The sequence below is a fragment of the Caloenas nicobarica genome, chromosome 3 (genome assembly GCF_036013445.1).
Source record: "Caloenas nicobarica isolate bCalNic1 chromosome 3, bCalNic1.hap1, whole genome shotgun sequence".
Taxonomy (NCBI): Eukaryota; Metazoa; Chordata; class Aves; order Columbiformes; family Columbidae; genus Caloenas; species Caloenas nicobarica.
In genome coordinates this window covers 103,567,960-103,583,166 of record NC_088247.1, presented here as the reverse complement: position 1 = coordinate 103,583,166, position 15,207 = coordinate 103,567,960, and the positions used below count along the sequence as shown (strand labels likewise).

At 44.7% G+C, this 15,207-nt stretch overlaps 1 protein-coding gene across 1 annotated transcript in view; it reads left to right on the top strand.

Annotated features, from left to right (window-relative positions):
• The window catches only part of PARP1 (poly(ADP-ribose) polymerase 1), a 36,107-nt gene that overhangs the window by 12,371 nt on the left and 8,529 nt on the right, over window positions 1-15,207 (top strand). The window contains exons 6-14 of the mRNA XM_065632451.1: window positions 1,183-1,299; window positions 2,247-2,423; window positions 2,873-3,014; window positions 4,651-4,791; window positions 5,534-5,776; window positions 6,770-6,838; window positions 7,597-7,729; window positions 9,028-9,223; window positions 10,426-10,554. Of these exons, the coding sequence (XP_065488523.1) occupies window positions 1,183-1,299; window positions 2,247-2,423; window positions 2,873-3,014; window positions 4,651-4,791; window positions 5,534-5,776; window positions 6,770-6,838; window positions 7,597-7,729; window positions 9,028-9,223; window positions 10,426-10,554 (1,347 nt within the window). The remainder of the gene's footprint in view (window positions 1-1,182; window positions 1,300-2,246; window positions 2,424-2,872; window positions 3,015-4,650; window positions 4,792-5,533; window positions 5,777-6,769; window positions 6,839-7,596; window positions 7,730-9,027; window positions 9,224-10,425; window positions 10,555-15,207) is intronic.

The window sequence follows — 15,207 nt, the reverse complement described above, 5'->3', positions numbered from 1 at the left end:
ACAAAGTGTGATAGATCACAGCTTTCTACCTTTCATTTTCTAGAATATTGTGGGAAGAATTCTCAATAGAACATCAAGAATTTTGTATTTATTGGAAGTTTGGCATAGGTACTTTCCAGTAGAAAAAATAAGCTGCTTTTTCTGCAATTGAAGTCTTAATGGAGGTGTAGAAAAATGGTGTGTCTGCCTTTGAACAAAAGTTTTCTTTTTTTGTTTTGTGGCAATACCTTAATTTTCAACAAAACTCAGATGAGACATTATCAAGGTTTTGCTGCTGCAATGCAGATGTTTAGGTCAGATCAAGGCAATTTGCAGATCAAGGTTAACTTTAGGTTCACTAACTTTTTTTAACAGCATTTCATTGAGTATGATCATTAATGCTGAAAATTAAACCAATTAACACAGTCAAACAGTTATTCCAGGCTAGACTGCATTCTTACTGTAGCCAGTAGATAACATTTAGAAACTATCTGAGATACTTTAGGATGCTTCTTTGCTGTCTAACTCTTTAATCTTTTGTAGAAAGGCCCCAAAGAATGTGCAGGCTTCTGCACTGATGCAGGTGACTGATCTGGTAGAAATTCCTCTTATGCTTTCGGGTTTAACAGAAGAGCAGTGCCAATCAGCATTTCTGATTTTTGTTTTAATGCAAGGCTCAAATGCAGCCACATCCCTGGTGTTGTCAGTGTCAACTAACTCTGTGGTATTTGCGAAGGCTGTTCAGAACTCGCTAAGGGTAGATGTGTGACAGAAACGTGGGTTCCACTCTACCTAAAAGCTGTCTTGTTACTATCGTTTGTACCTCCTTGTGTGGGATAGTGCTGTAAAGGTTACTCCATGGCCTTTCTTCACATGTACATGGTAGAGAAGCCTTGGTTTATACAGAATCCCGTAGGGATATCCCTCCAGTGTAATATTGAGAAGAGACAATATTTGGTAAAGGCGCAATGTGCTCGTGTATTCATACTGAAATCTGAAGTTTGTGGCTTTAAAGACCTCTTGTAGGTCTTGCAGTAAAATGTGTGACTCTGTTTTGGTACTGGTTCTTGGTGCTCTTCATCTGACAGTCTGTGATTGAGATACCATGGGCTTGCTAAAACTATGTCCACATACTGCAGTTCCAGAAGCGTTCTTAGCAAGTGATCAATTGCAAATAGCTAAGCTGCTGGGTTTTGTCAACAGGAGCAGACACAGCTGATCTGGAGCATCAAGGATGAGCTGAGGAAGGTCTGTTCCACTAATGACCTGAAAGAGCTGCTGATCGCCAACAAGCAGGAAGTTCCTTCAGGGGAGAATGCCGTGAGTTGGTCTGTACTTACTTTGCCTGTGTGCTGGGTCTTTCAGTCGGAGGAGCTGACCTCAACCAATATTGCCCTGAGGTCCACAAGTCTGAAGCACATTCCTAACACAACACTTCAGAAAGAAACTCAATGCAAAGCACGGTGCTTTTGTCCCAGGACTCTGATGCCGTTGCTGTTAGGCTTGCTTGTGAAGGGCTGTGTCGTGCTGAAATCAGTGCGTCAGTTTCAGTGATGTGCCTTTATTCTGCTGTGCCCAAACGGGTCCACGGGGTTTTTTTGTTGCTGGCTCTTGAAGAGCAGGGTAGTTATGGCACCTCATGTCACCTCCCTCAACTGTTAAATTATGCAAAAAGAAGCAAAAACTGCAAAAATTCTTCCTGGTATCTCTTCTAAAAACAGTAACTTCTTAGCCTGTGGAACTTGTGAAAGTCTTCTCCCTTTCGGAGCCACACATCACTTCAACTATTTGTATTTATTAAGACTGTAAAGACTGTGGGCTGGGATGTGGGAAGTGTCTAGACTCAAAAAGGTCAGGAAATACGCTCTAGGCAGGAAAACCAGGACTTGTCTGAGCTGACATTCCCACCTACCTACTCATGTGCTCCGATGCAGTAGTTCATCTCCTCCTTGGCTGTTCTGGCAGGGCTGCCTGGTGAGGTGCGGTGTGGTGGGTATGTTCTCTGGAACGCCAAATCTGGATAGGAGAGACTGTGAGCTGTGGGTGTGAGCAGATACGGTGTGACTGATCTTCCGGGTGTCACAAATTGCTCAGTCCTGGTAAGAGTCTTGGTTTTTGTGCAGCATATGCATGACAAGCGCTGGAACCATCTACACCTGTGTGCCAGCAGCCTGACGGTTATTTTCTTGTGCATCCCAGTGTGATGTAATGCGTAGGCTTCCAGCTTCCTTTTGCCATGACCTGTTTTGTATTCTTTGTTGCTTTAGATTTTGGACCGAGTAGCAGATGGGATGGCATTTGGAGCTCTGCTCCCCTGCGAGGAGTGTAAGGGGCAGTTTGTGTTCAAGAGCGACGCATATTACTGTTCGGGGGATATCACTGCCTGGACTAAGTGTGTTGCTAAAACACAGACTCCCAACAGGAAAGACTGGGTGATCCCAAAGGTGGGTGTTTATTGCAAATTTGATGATCTGAAGCACATTGGTAAACTGATGTTACGTCTTGTAAGGAGATGGAATAAGCAGCAGTCAGTGTTGGTTGCTGGAGAGCAGGGTCCTGCAGTGCTGAGCAGCTGCGACAGTGGGAGGGTCCTGTCACAGCTACATCCCTCCAGGGGCAGGCAGCTAAGGGAAACTAAATCATATTTTTTTTCCAGTAGCACTAGATTGAAGAACATGTTGCTGATTTTGTTTGAAACTCATCATTTACCCTCCTCTAGCTTTCTTTTCACAGTCAGTAGGGTGGGTATTTGCCTGCCTTAGTGTGAATGTGTCAGAAATCCTTTCCAAGACCTGCAGTAAATGCCAACATCTGGCCAGTGCTCAAGTTAGCCTTTAAATCTTATAATAGTATTTGCTGGTTTTTAAACTCTACTTGTGATTCCATCCCACAGGAGTTTCGGGAGATTCCTTACCTGAAGAAATTTAAGTGTAAGAAGCAGGACAGGGTGTTCCCTCCAGATGCTGGGACTGGGAACTCTGTGCCTCCTCCCTCTGCATCTGCTGCTCCGACAGAGACCCTGTCTGCACCCAGAGGTGAGCAGCTGGCTGGGCACGGCTCAGGGAGGTTGGGATGGTGGGTAGTGCTATTCCCAGCCAGACAAATGTGCCAACCCCAACAAGCGTGCTATTCTACTGCCCCCAAGCAGGCAGAGCTCTCCTGGTAAAAAACCAGCGTAGCAGAGTCTCATGTGCTTCATCTTCCCAGTGCAGCTAGATCCTGTGGTGGGTTACCTGGGGATGTGGGTTTGAGGTCCTGGTTGGTTTCTATCCAATCATTTTGGGTATTTGTTGATGGTGAGGAAATGATGTGTTTGCAATCTGAAACTTAAAAGGCCGGTGTTGTAAAATGTGTCCCAAGGGAGATCTGCTGTGAAATGCTTTCTTGCTTGGTTTTGTTTTCTTGGGGAACATCCAGGGACCTCCATAATGCCAGATATTCCATATAGTGTTAGGTTTTAAGGGCAAGAGGTTTTTTTGGAGGTTGGTTGGTTTGTTTGTTTTTGAGTCCCCCATTGGGATTTGGCTTTACCAAACACTGACTCCCCTTATGCAAAATAGTTATGTTCTCTCCAGCCCACAAACTGGCAAAAGGTTGGACTACAGAAATTACTTGTAGGCTGTTAGAATGAGATGCATGCTTTGCTGGTATAGCCTGTCCACTAAGAGCAGTGCTGACTTCTTATTCAATCTTTTTAGCCCTGGGCATAGTTTTGGGAGCAGGGGGTTATTGTTACCTAGTGAAAAGGGTGGGAGTAATTCTGCACAGCTGATTTTAGCCAGATCGTGTTCTTTCAGCAATGAAGACAACCCAGGTCTTGCTTCTGAGTGGCAAGTTGATTCCAGCCCCAGTGTACCCTAAAATTAAACTCAAAACATTGACCAGAATTAAAGCCAAGTTACTTACTTACTTTGTGAGCAACCTAACTAGTCTGAGTTGTGAGGAGAAGAGGAGCCAAAATCCTCAGCTGGTCAACCAGAGTTGATAGCATTTATCTTTAGCAGTGCAGATAGGCTCTTAGACACTTGCCATTCCTGGAGCCACCTGCATTGCAAAGCGTTAATGTGAGGATGTGATGGAGTCTCAGATGGTTCCTGACTTGTTATGGGGTTTGCATAATATCTGTCTGTAAGATCAAGACTCGGATGTACTGTCATGCATGAACACTGTTCCTTGAGAGGTAATCCTCTTTCTCCAGCCCTTCAAAAACAGATTTCCTTTTGAAGAGGCAGGAGCTTTCACGTTACAGTGAGTTCCTCACATGCTGTCCAGGCCTCAAAAGAGGAGGGAAGCAGAGCACAGTCTCTAGTAGCACAGTGCTGAAGCAGACGGACATATTTTTTTTTTAATTATTATTTTTCTCCCTTAAAACAAACAAACAAAACAACAAAGCCAACAGCAACAACAACAGAACACAAAAACCAGGCAGGCAAATAGCATATCTACACATTAATTTTACGTGTCTTTCATCACTTCTGTATGTTGGTGGGTGCTGAGCTTTGTTGCCTCTCCTAGGTGAAGAAGAGACTTCTCCCACTTGCTTAGCACAGGTCAGACCTGTTTGTCTCCCTGCCAGCTGGGCTGCTTGTACAGAGTGGGGTGGGATTCTGTCCCTTAGTGTGTGTTATTTGTCTGGAGGGCTAATGTGCCGTGTTATTTCCGAACCCCTAGACAAACCACTGACCGATATGAAGATCCTGGTTCTTGGAAAGCTGTCGAAGAACAAGGAGGAGGTGAAGAGCATTGTGGAGGACCTGGGGGGAAAGATGACGACGACAGCTAACAAGGCCACTCTGTGCATCAGCACACAGAGTGAGCAGCCGTGCCTTGGTTACTGGGAGCACTGGTAGCAGGGTTGGGTGGATTACAGAGGATATGTGTCCCTGGAGCTGTCTGGGGATCAGTGTTTGGGTTAGGGGGAGTGTTTTGTGTGTGCACATGGCCTTAGTGTGCTTGGAAAAGCAAAGGCAGGTGTGTGCTGTTTGAGTTTTGCTTACCTAACGTGTTAACCCTGCGGGTTGTGCCATGAGGCTCTGTTGGGTCTGCAGCAATGGAGATCAGGTCTGTGTGCAGACCATGGTGGTGTGCAGGCCACCCTTGTTGGGATGAGGGGTGCTGGGGCTGTGTCCATCCTTGCCTTGCAGAAGCCGCAGAGCTGACCATGGGTGCCTGAGGGCAGGTATTTTCTCTGCTGGCGACTTAGGGTTTGCTCTTGCTCCCTGTTGGAGTCAAGGTACAAGCTGGCTGCTGAGGTAAGAGATCTGCTCCTACCTGCCAGGAGGCCCAAGAGAGACTGTACAGCCCCAGTCCAGCTCTGGGAAGGGGGGAGTGGGATCAGCCAGGTAAAAAAGCGGTGTTCCTGCTCTAGCCCAAGCTGCAGCTTTGAACTGATGGGGATTTTGCTCTTCAAAACCATGATGAATCTAAAACATGGTGGAATTTTGTTTCCACAAAGCATTGCAGAGCCCTGAATCATGGCCAGAGGGAAGGGCTAAAATCTGAAACCTTGCTGATGCTTTTTGTTTTTCTTCCGTTTCCCACCCTATTTCTGCAGAGGATGTGGAGAAAATGAGCAAGAAGATGGAAGAAGTGAAGGCGGCCAGAGTCCGTGTAGTCTCAGAGGGGTTTCTTCAGGATGTGAAATCCTCCAGCAAGGACTTTCAGGAGCTTGTGTCTCTTCACGCACTTTCACCTTGGGGTGCGGAGGTGAAAATGGAGCACGAGGAAATGGCTGTGGATGGGAAGTGCAGCAAGCCCCCAAGTATGAAGAGTGCTGGGAAGGTCAAAGAAGAACAAGGTGAAGAACAAAGCGGTTGTTTCTCTGCAGGCCTGCTCAATGCTGTGCATGCACAAAGCAAACCTGGGTATAATCTGTCCTTGCCCTTTCCTTGAGTTCTCTGCCCTTTTTCTGATAATAAATTTAAATAATGAGACCCCAGAGCAAGACTAGCTTTAAGTAAATGTGAAGCTGTCTCCTGAGCTGGCTCTTTTTTCCCCTAGTTCAGTGTTGCTTCAGAGACCATCTGTGCTGCATGTGCTCAGGCTCCCCGACGTTGGTCCTATCTCTTCCTCATAACAAGTCAGTTGCTCTGCCAGTTTGGGTCAGTGTTGCAGCTCCAAGGAGGTGCTGGGACACCGAGATGTGACAGACACTACTGTGACCCCCAAGGGGTGTTAACGAGTGAGAAAATACCAGGGTCCAGAGCAATAATGCTTTTTTAATGGAGGAGGAAAAACATCCAACACCAGTGACATTCCTCATCAGTGCCATAGAGAGCTTGTGTTAATAATGCTGGACAGTGAACAAAACCATCAGATCTGCTCGCTTATCTTCAGAACATGTTCTTCTCTGTGTCCTCCACGCGTAGGTTTCTGTCATACAATTGGGTGTGTTATTGCCAGACTATCGCGCAGCAGCAGTATCTCTAGGGGACCTGAACACCCCTCATGCCCTGTGAGGTTTTTAAATCCCACTTAAACACAACCACAAGTGTGACTTTTACCTGCACAGCAAGTAAAAAAATGATGTGGCCCATCCTTTGGGGCCAGAAGGAAGGAGATAGATAGAATCTGGGGAGATCTTACTTTTCATATAATTGGTAGGGTGGGGGCTGTGAATTGTCTGCTATAGCCAGGTAAAAAAAGCCGTTGAAGTCATTGTGCTCATAGACTGGGAATCTGATTTGAAGTCTCCTAAGGGTGATAATTATGCAAATTGGGAATTTAAATGTTGATTCGAGTCAGACTGTGGTGCCTGCGTAGGAAAAAAATTAACTGTCTTTTGCTGCAGGACCTAGCAAGTCTGAAAAGAAAATGAAGCTAACAGTGAAGGGTGGAGCGGCAGTAGATCCTGATTCTGGTGAGTGATAACAATGCCTGCACCTGCACCACCCACAGCCTTCAGGATGTGCGATCATTTGCAAAATGTTCTTCTATAAAAGGATAAGGGTTCCATGAACAGAACACGAATTTTTAAACTGTTGTTTTTTCTTGCTGTCAAAGGAAGGATATTGATTGACATCCAAAGCTGGATATTCCAGGATTTTCTAGCACAGCTTTCAGAAGGACCACTTAAACTAAAGAGTGCGCATTGTTCAGCTTCAGCAGCATCTGTCATTGGGTGAATAAGGGCGCAGCCGGCAGAGGCCATGGGTCTGGCACGAGCACTTGCCCCTGAACTCTTTGGGTGCAGCTGATGCTGCTCTCCAAACCTGTGGTGACAGGTGTTGTCCTGAGAATTCGTACTGCATCCAGAGCCAGCATTTGGTTTTTCAGTCCGTTTGCTAACGTGACACCTGTGTCTCTCTTGAGAATTCCTTCAGCCAGTCACGCAGTGTTAAATACTAGATCTTAGATGGTCCGTTATCAAAAATTACGATGTTTTTTTTCTGTAGTCAGGATTGATGTTCGCTCCAGTCTATCTAAAGGTGCATGCTCACAATGTATTTAAAAGAAAACATGCTTCAAGTAGTTTTGAGTTAGCACATGGTCACCCTTTTTTGCAGTATTTTTGTTAAGAGTCACGCTACTTCATGAAACCTTTGGGTGAGCACAAATGCGGGAAGGAGACCTAAAATGGCAACCTCCTCTGTGTTCTAATTTGTTTCTTCTGTGTAGGTTTGGAGGATTCTGCTCATGTCTTTGAAAAAGGTGGAAAGATTTTCAGTGCAACACTGGGCCTAGTAGATATTGTGAAAGGAACAAATTCCTATTACAAACTGCAGCTGCTAGAGGATGACAGAGAGAACAGGTGAGTTTCGTATTCTCTAGAAAGACTTTTCACTTCTTTTCCAATAAATATTGGATTTTCGGCATCTACAAAAACAAAGTGTGAATAATCTGCTCGGAGTGGAGGCATTTCTTTGTAGTGTGGATGAAACCTAAGTTGGGAGGTGAGTTTGTGGAATTGCACCTGGTAGTGCTCATTCCTGCATGCTGGCGTGAGCAAGGTGTGTACAGTTGGTGTCATTAGGATGGGGTTAGTTGGCCAACAGGAGGGCCGGAGTGCTCTGTGCCTCAGGGCTGCCCTTGAAGATACAGAAGCAGATTTTGGTGAAGGTTCCTCTGTTCTAACATCAAGACTCCATACGTAGAAGTTGACAATGTTGGAAATCTTCCCCATATTCTCCAACTTGGAGCTCCACAATTAGAAGACAAGAATAACCTTGGGAAGCAAAACCAGATTCTGGCTATTCTGCTACAATGTAGTCCTGAATTGGGTGCCCTAAGGCTTAACAAAATGCACCAAAATGGTCAGGGGACCATCATGTGTTTAGCTTTCCAGTCTCATCAGATGCATGGCAGAGCTGTCCAGTGGTTGTGTTACTGAACACAGATAAAGAAGTGGAGAGGGTCAGTGCTCCTCCAAGCACGTAAGGATGTACAGGAATCTAGAGGAGCTGATGGCCGTCGGCAACAGCCCTGGTTCAGCTCTGGATTATTACTCTTTACCGTGTCTTCAATAAGCTGCTGTTGCTGGTTCTTGTATGTGGCGTGTGCGTCTGGATCTGTGATTCAGTACATGGTGGGATCTCTGTGCCTGTGTTCCAGCCTGACAAATTGGAAAGGCTGATTAATTGTATAATAGGGAAGCTCACCCAAGGTGGTGTCAGCAATAAAAAATATTTGAGCTGCTACTCAATACTTGAATTTCTCTAAAAATCCAAACTCTGGGACTTGAGGCTTAAAGATGCGTGGTGTTTGCTTTTCAAATATATGATCCCAATAGCCTGAAAATTCGTATTTGTGAAACATTAACACTGAAGAGATTCTAGCTTCTTTATTCCTGCTGTGCACACACGTATCCTCAGGGCTGGTGTGTTAACACTGGGCAATTTTTCACACCACTATTTGGACATATGCTCAGTGGTGGCTTTTCTGTTGCTCTCCTGCAGTTCCTGACAGAGAATGTCTTCCATAAAATTAATGGTATGCAAATGGCTGATGCACGGGTGGTTGCATGGTTGCTGCAGGATCAGTTTCATTTGGACTGAAATCTGGAGCCAGAGTATCTTATACCTGTTCTTTTGTCATGTTTTACTTCTCTAGATACTGGGTGTTCAGATCTTGGGGTCGTGTGGGCACTGTAATCGGGAGTAACAAGCTGGAGCAGATGCCATCAAAAGAAGATGCCATTGAACACTTCTTGAATTTGTATGAAGAGAAGACTGGAAATTCATGGCATTCGAAGAACTTCACTAAATATCCCAAAAAATTCTACCCGCTGGAAATAGATTATGGGCAGGTAACTCTGCAATGTCCCTGTGCCAGGTGGAGTGTTGCTCAGCCGCGTTCCTCTGACTGTTCTGTTCAGCGCTCACTGCTGGATCACTCACACTTCACTAACCTGAGGAACGAAGTGCAGGTGCAACTGTTGCATCTTTGTGCTTCGGAAAGAGCTGTAGATCAATGGGTGTCGTGCATTAAAATAGATGTGTTGGGGAACGAAGTCGTTTTCCATTGCCAAGTCTGAAGTGCCTTGAGTCCTCATTCCTGTTTACTCTGTAATTCTAAGGATATTAATTTGACCTTATTTCAGCTGTCATTTCACATAGTTCCTGTCTGAAAACACCATTTTCTTATGTTTAAATAGGTACTTTTCATCTGCTTTCCACATCTAAAATCCTCCCAAATGCTGAAGTGGCTCTTATGCAGCCTTCTGCTTAGTGCACATATTGAGCAGGCCGAGAAAGAGAAATTATGCATTGACAGTAAGATTTGGCAATTCAGACAGCTATGCTAAAGAAGAATTCTCTTCCTTCTGTCCAGTGGGGGTTTGTGTGTTTATTTAAAGGCATAACCATAACTTAAACTATTTTCAGATGAAATAGTTGAATGCTGTTAATAGCTGTAAAGATACCAGAGAACATATTTTCAAGACATTGCATTTTGATGTGGTCGAATTACCGGATGTTGTCTTTCAGTGCAAAGTACTCGCCGCTCAACTTTATTTCTGGAAATTTGAATATAGCAGCAGTGAAGTGTCTGTACACTGATATTCTGAAGCATCTGGCAGATGCTTTATTGGTGCAATGCTCTATCCATGAAAGCATCTAGGTGGTATTATGGCTAATTGATGATTCCTGTACTCATCTGTGAGAGTTTTTATTACAAGGTCTCTATGCAACAAAAGGCTTGCAGAAGAAGTTACTAATATTGCTGCTTAAGGTGAAACAGAGGTGCACAAGCAGTTCACATTCTCTTAATTCTACCGATATTTTACAGTGCCACTTCTTGAAAGAATATCTGCCAAATTACTAAATAGGTGGATTTATAAATCCTCTTTGTTCCAAACTGTCAGAGCAATGTCCCACGCTCCCCATGAACTTCTGGCTAGTCATAGTATGCATATACAAAATTGGTTTTGAGTTGTTACCATGGCAGCTAGCCTGTTACTTTTATCTTTTGTGATTTTTTGCTAATTTTGGTACTATTTTTACCTCCTAGGATGAAGAAGCTGTCAAGAAACTGACAGTGGGTGCTGGGACTAAGTCAAAACTTCCTAAGCCAATCCAAGACCTTATTAAGATGATCTTTGATGTGGAAAGCATGAAGAAAGCAATGGTGGAATTTGAGGTGACCACACATGTTCACGTTACTCGCCTCTAACCTTCCTTTTTCTCTTTACATGACACTTCTACAACCAGAAGCAAGTTCTTGGCAATGCAGGGTGCATCATACTTCCCAGAAGTCTGTGTGAGTTTTAGATCAGCCTTAAAATAAGGACAAGAGTCTGACCAGAAGTTGCCAAGCATTGGGAATAGTAACTTAGCTGTGATGCGTGCAGTTTTTAAAACATGGGGGTCTTCTTTGTTCTTCAGTGGGGAATGTCTGCATCAGCATCTTCAAGTTAACAAGCCTATGAGAAACTCATCTGCTGGTCCTGGGATCAGTAATCATTCTAATAACTTTTTTTGTGGGCGGTGAACCACATTTTGGGGGGGGAGACTGGCAGCACTACCACTAATTAAGGTAGCAAATGAACATTCAGCTCAGACTTGAGAAATGCTGCCAGTTGATACATGCACTAATGAAGCGCCTTGAAAAAGTCCAGATCCTCTTCTGAATGGGGCCAAACTTGAGATTTTGTTGTTGTTGTGTTTCACATTTGTTCTAATGATGCTCTGTTTTCATCCATTCTTCTTTCTGCAATGCTTCTTGATCCATGCTTCTCACAAGCTTTCAGAGAGTGGTCTGGTAGTGTCATCCATCTCTCCTTACATGGGAACAGTTTTACTGGTGTTTAGAGATAATGTAGTTTGTTTTAATGCAGCCATTCAAACTGGGTTAATTCTAAATAACTAATTTCAATTTTCTTCTGCCAGCTTAGTTATCCTGCTCTAAGACTTTGTATTTAATCAAGTGTTGTTTGGTCTCTGTATTGGTATTTTGTGTATCTACTTTTCAGAACAGGCTTTGTACCATTTCCTACAGCTTATCTGAAAGCTTTCAGATGGCTTGCCCAACATTTTGTAGTACTTTGGGTTAATTGTGTTCTCCTGTATCTTCAGTGGTTCTTTATATCAAAGTCTTCTAAAATAATAATTCTTAGTAACTGGAACTGGCTAAAGACTCTGAACCATTCAGCATCTGATGTGTTCTGGCTTTGTAGAACTCTGTTGGAAATGTGTTAATTGACACCAGCTGCAGATCTGGAGGAGACCTGGGAGTCCAGATGGGCCTGTCTTCCTGTTGGATTTATCTTCCTGTGCTGTTGCTGCTGAACAGCTGTTTTCCATTAGAGGAAATAATATTTTTCCTAGTTAGAGGTTTCTGTGCATCCTCTGAAAACAGCTGCTTGGTTCCTTTAATCAGCCCAATCTCAAGTATTCTGTTCCATCGAGGCACTCTCACTATGCCAAGACCATAGCAAATTCTTAGTCTTCCTGTTACATGACAATAGATTTGTCTGATGCATTACTCTTCCCGCTTCTAATAGAGCTTTCAAGTGTTTTACCTCACCAACCACACAGGGGTTTCTTAAAATTATCTGTGTCATTGCCTTACACGAAAAGGTCAGTGAGAGGCCTGAATCTGTTCTAGTGCTGTGTCTTCTGCCTGGGTGGAAGGCAAACAACTCCGTTGCCCCTCATGACAGCCTTGATGCACACATCTGTGATGTGGAGCTAAGTCCTCATGTTACAGAATCACAGAATGTCAGGGATTGGAAGGGACCTCAAAAGATCATCCAGTCCAATCCCCCCGCCGGAGCAGGAACACCCAGATGAGGTTACACAGGAAGGCGTCCAGGCGGGTTTTGAATGTCTCCAGAGAAGGAGACTCCACAACCTCCCTGGGCAGCCTGTTCCAGTGTCTGTCACCCTCACTGAGAAGAAGTTTCTTCTCATATTTAAGTAGAACCTCCTGTGTTCCAGTTTGCACCCATTGCCCCTTGTCCTATCCTTGGTTGTCACCGAGAAGAGCCTGGCTCCGTCCTCCTGACGCTCACCCTTTACATATTTATAAACATGAATGAGGTCACCCCTCAGTCTCCTCTTCTCCAAGCTAAAGAGCCCCAGCTCCCTCAGCCTTTCCTCATAAGGGAGATGCTCCACTCCCTTCATCATCTTTGTGGCTCTGCGCTGGACTCTCTCCAGCAGTTCCCTGTCCTTCTTGAACTGAGGGGCCCAGAACTGGACACAATATTCCAGATGAGGTCTCACCAGGGCAGAGTAGAGGGGAAGGAGAACCTCTCTGGACCTACTAACCACCCCCCTTCTAATCCCCCCCAGGATGCCATTGGCCTTCCTGGCCACAAGGGCCCAGCGCTGGCTCATGGTCATCCTGCTGTCCACCAGGACCTCCAGGTCCCTTTCCCCTACACTGCTCTCCAACAGGTTGTTCTCCAACTTATACTGGAACCTGGGTTGTTCCTGCCCAGATGCAAGACTCTACACTTGTTATATTTCATTAAATTTTTCCCTGCCCAACTCTCCAGCCTGTCCAGGCCTCTGGATGGCAGCACAGCCTTCTGGCATGTCAGCCACTCCTCCCAGCTTGGTGTCATCAGCAAACTTGCTGACAGCGCACTCTAGTCCCTCATCCAAGTCATTGATGAATATATTGAATAATACTGGTCCCAGTACCATCGCTTGAGGCACTTCACTAGATACAGGCCTCCAACTAGACTCTGCCCCATTGACCACGACTCTCTGGCTTCTCTCTTTCAGCCAGTTCACGGTCCACCTCACTACCCGATCGTCCAGACCACACTTCCTCAGTTTAGCTGTGAGGATGCTGTGGGAGACTGTGTCAAATGCTTTACTGAAATCGAGATAGACCACATCCACTGCTTTGCCATCATCAATCCACCTCGTTATGTCCTCATAAAAGCCTATGAGGTTGGTTAAGCATTACTTCCCCTTGGTGAAGCCATGTTGACTGCCCCTAGTTGCCCTCTTATCCTTGATATGCCTTGAGATGGTGCCAAGGATAAGGTGTTCCATCACCTTTCCAGGGATGGAGGTGAGGCTGACCAGTCTATAGTTACCCGGGTCCTCCTCCTTGCCCTTTTTGAAGACTGGAGTGACATTTGCTTTCCTCCAGTCCTCAGGCACCTCTCCTGTTTCCCATGACTTACCAAAGATGATGGAGAGTGGTCCAGCAATGATTTCAGCCAGCTCCCTCAGCACCTGCGGGTGCATCCCATCTGGACCCATGGATTTATGGATGTCCAGAGTGCTTAATTGCTCCCTAACCCAGTCCGCATCAACCAAGGCAAACTCCTCCATTGTCCTGCCTTCCTCTGGGGCCTCAGGGGTACGGGTCTCCTCAGGACAGCCTCCGGCAGAGTAGACAGAGGCAAAGAAGGCATTCAGTAACTCTGCCTTCTCTGTATCTTCTGTCACCAGGGCACCCACCCCATTCATCAGTGGGCCTACATTGCCTCTGGTGTTAGTTTTATCTGCCATGTATTTGAAGAAGCTCTTTCTGTTGTCCTTGACCCCCCTCACAAGGTTTAATTCTAAGGAGGCCAAGCTCAGTGTGTCTGGCAGTAATTGAAGTGTTGTTTAGTCCCAACCCCTTGGCTACTCTGCTTTTTTGATCCATCTAATGATAAAGCTTTGGATGTAGTTTAGTTTTATATTAGCTCTGCAGGGCTCTGTTCCCCTCCCATGACTTGCAGGAGACACAGACTCTAGCCCTTTGGCTGCGTGTCAGCTCTGTAAGAGATTGATTACTCAGTCACATTTGTTGGTTTATAGGTGTTAGTGTTTGTGTTAGTTTATCGGTTTGTATAACTTACAGTTAGTATAGATGTCCACAACTATTCTGCACATCCAAGTTAAATGGCCCGTTTTACGTGTCCTTTGTGATTTTTTTCAGCTAATAATTGGATAATAACAGAAATGGTACTCAACAAGAAAGTATTGGCCTCAAAAGATTAGGAGCTACAAATCTAATGCAAGTTATCTTTCATTAGATTATTAATCTTGGCTTTGTGACTCTCATGTCCCCAAGACATGATTAGCTTTGAAGCCTGTCTTCTCTCTTCCAGTCCATCTTGGCTCTTCTTAGCATTTGACTTTATGTATGTTTAGCTGCAGCTAAAGGTGGAAGTTCTCCTACGCTCAGTACAGGGTGGAAATCTCCATACAAAATCACTTCAGGACTTTCACACCAGTCTGTAGCTTGGAAGAGCCTTCTGAGTTCAGCATGCAGAGATTTGTATAAAGCTGAGTTTCCTATCTTCATAATGAATAAATAATGTGGAACTTATCCGGGTGGTATGTGATAAACTTGGTTTCATAGAATCTTCTGTACTTCAGCTGAATCTTAAACCCATCAAGTTAAGTAAAACGTAGTTTGACGCCTGCAGGGTGTAGGGTGAGTATTGTCAACAGTCCAGATGCTGTGTGTATGATCTTCGTCAAAGAATCCATTGGGCATGACATTTGTCGAACATTTTTGCATTCAGATGGTCCTTAACTATGCAAGGATTTAATGCAGATCTGAAACTCTCCCAAGACCCATCAATATACAAACAAAAGCAACACATAAATTAAATCAGTGGATAAATGCAGGCAACCAAGACATCGCTTTTAATTTAGCTGCTTTTTTTGCTGGTTTGTTTTTCATTGATGAATATGAAGCATCTTATAACCTCTTTGCATCTGACTGTTGATAATTGTAGGGTAAAGTTGGAAGAAGGTGTCTAGGTTGTACCTAGAGACCCAGGTGATCTTATGAACCAGAATTATTTCATTCAGTTTGCTTCTTTGCCAGCCT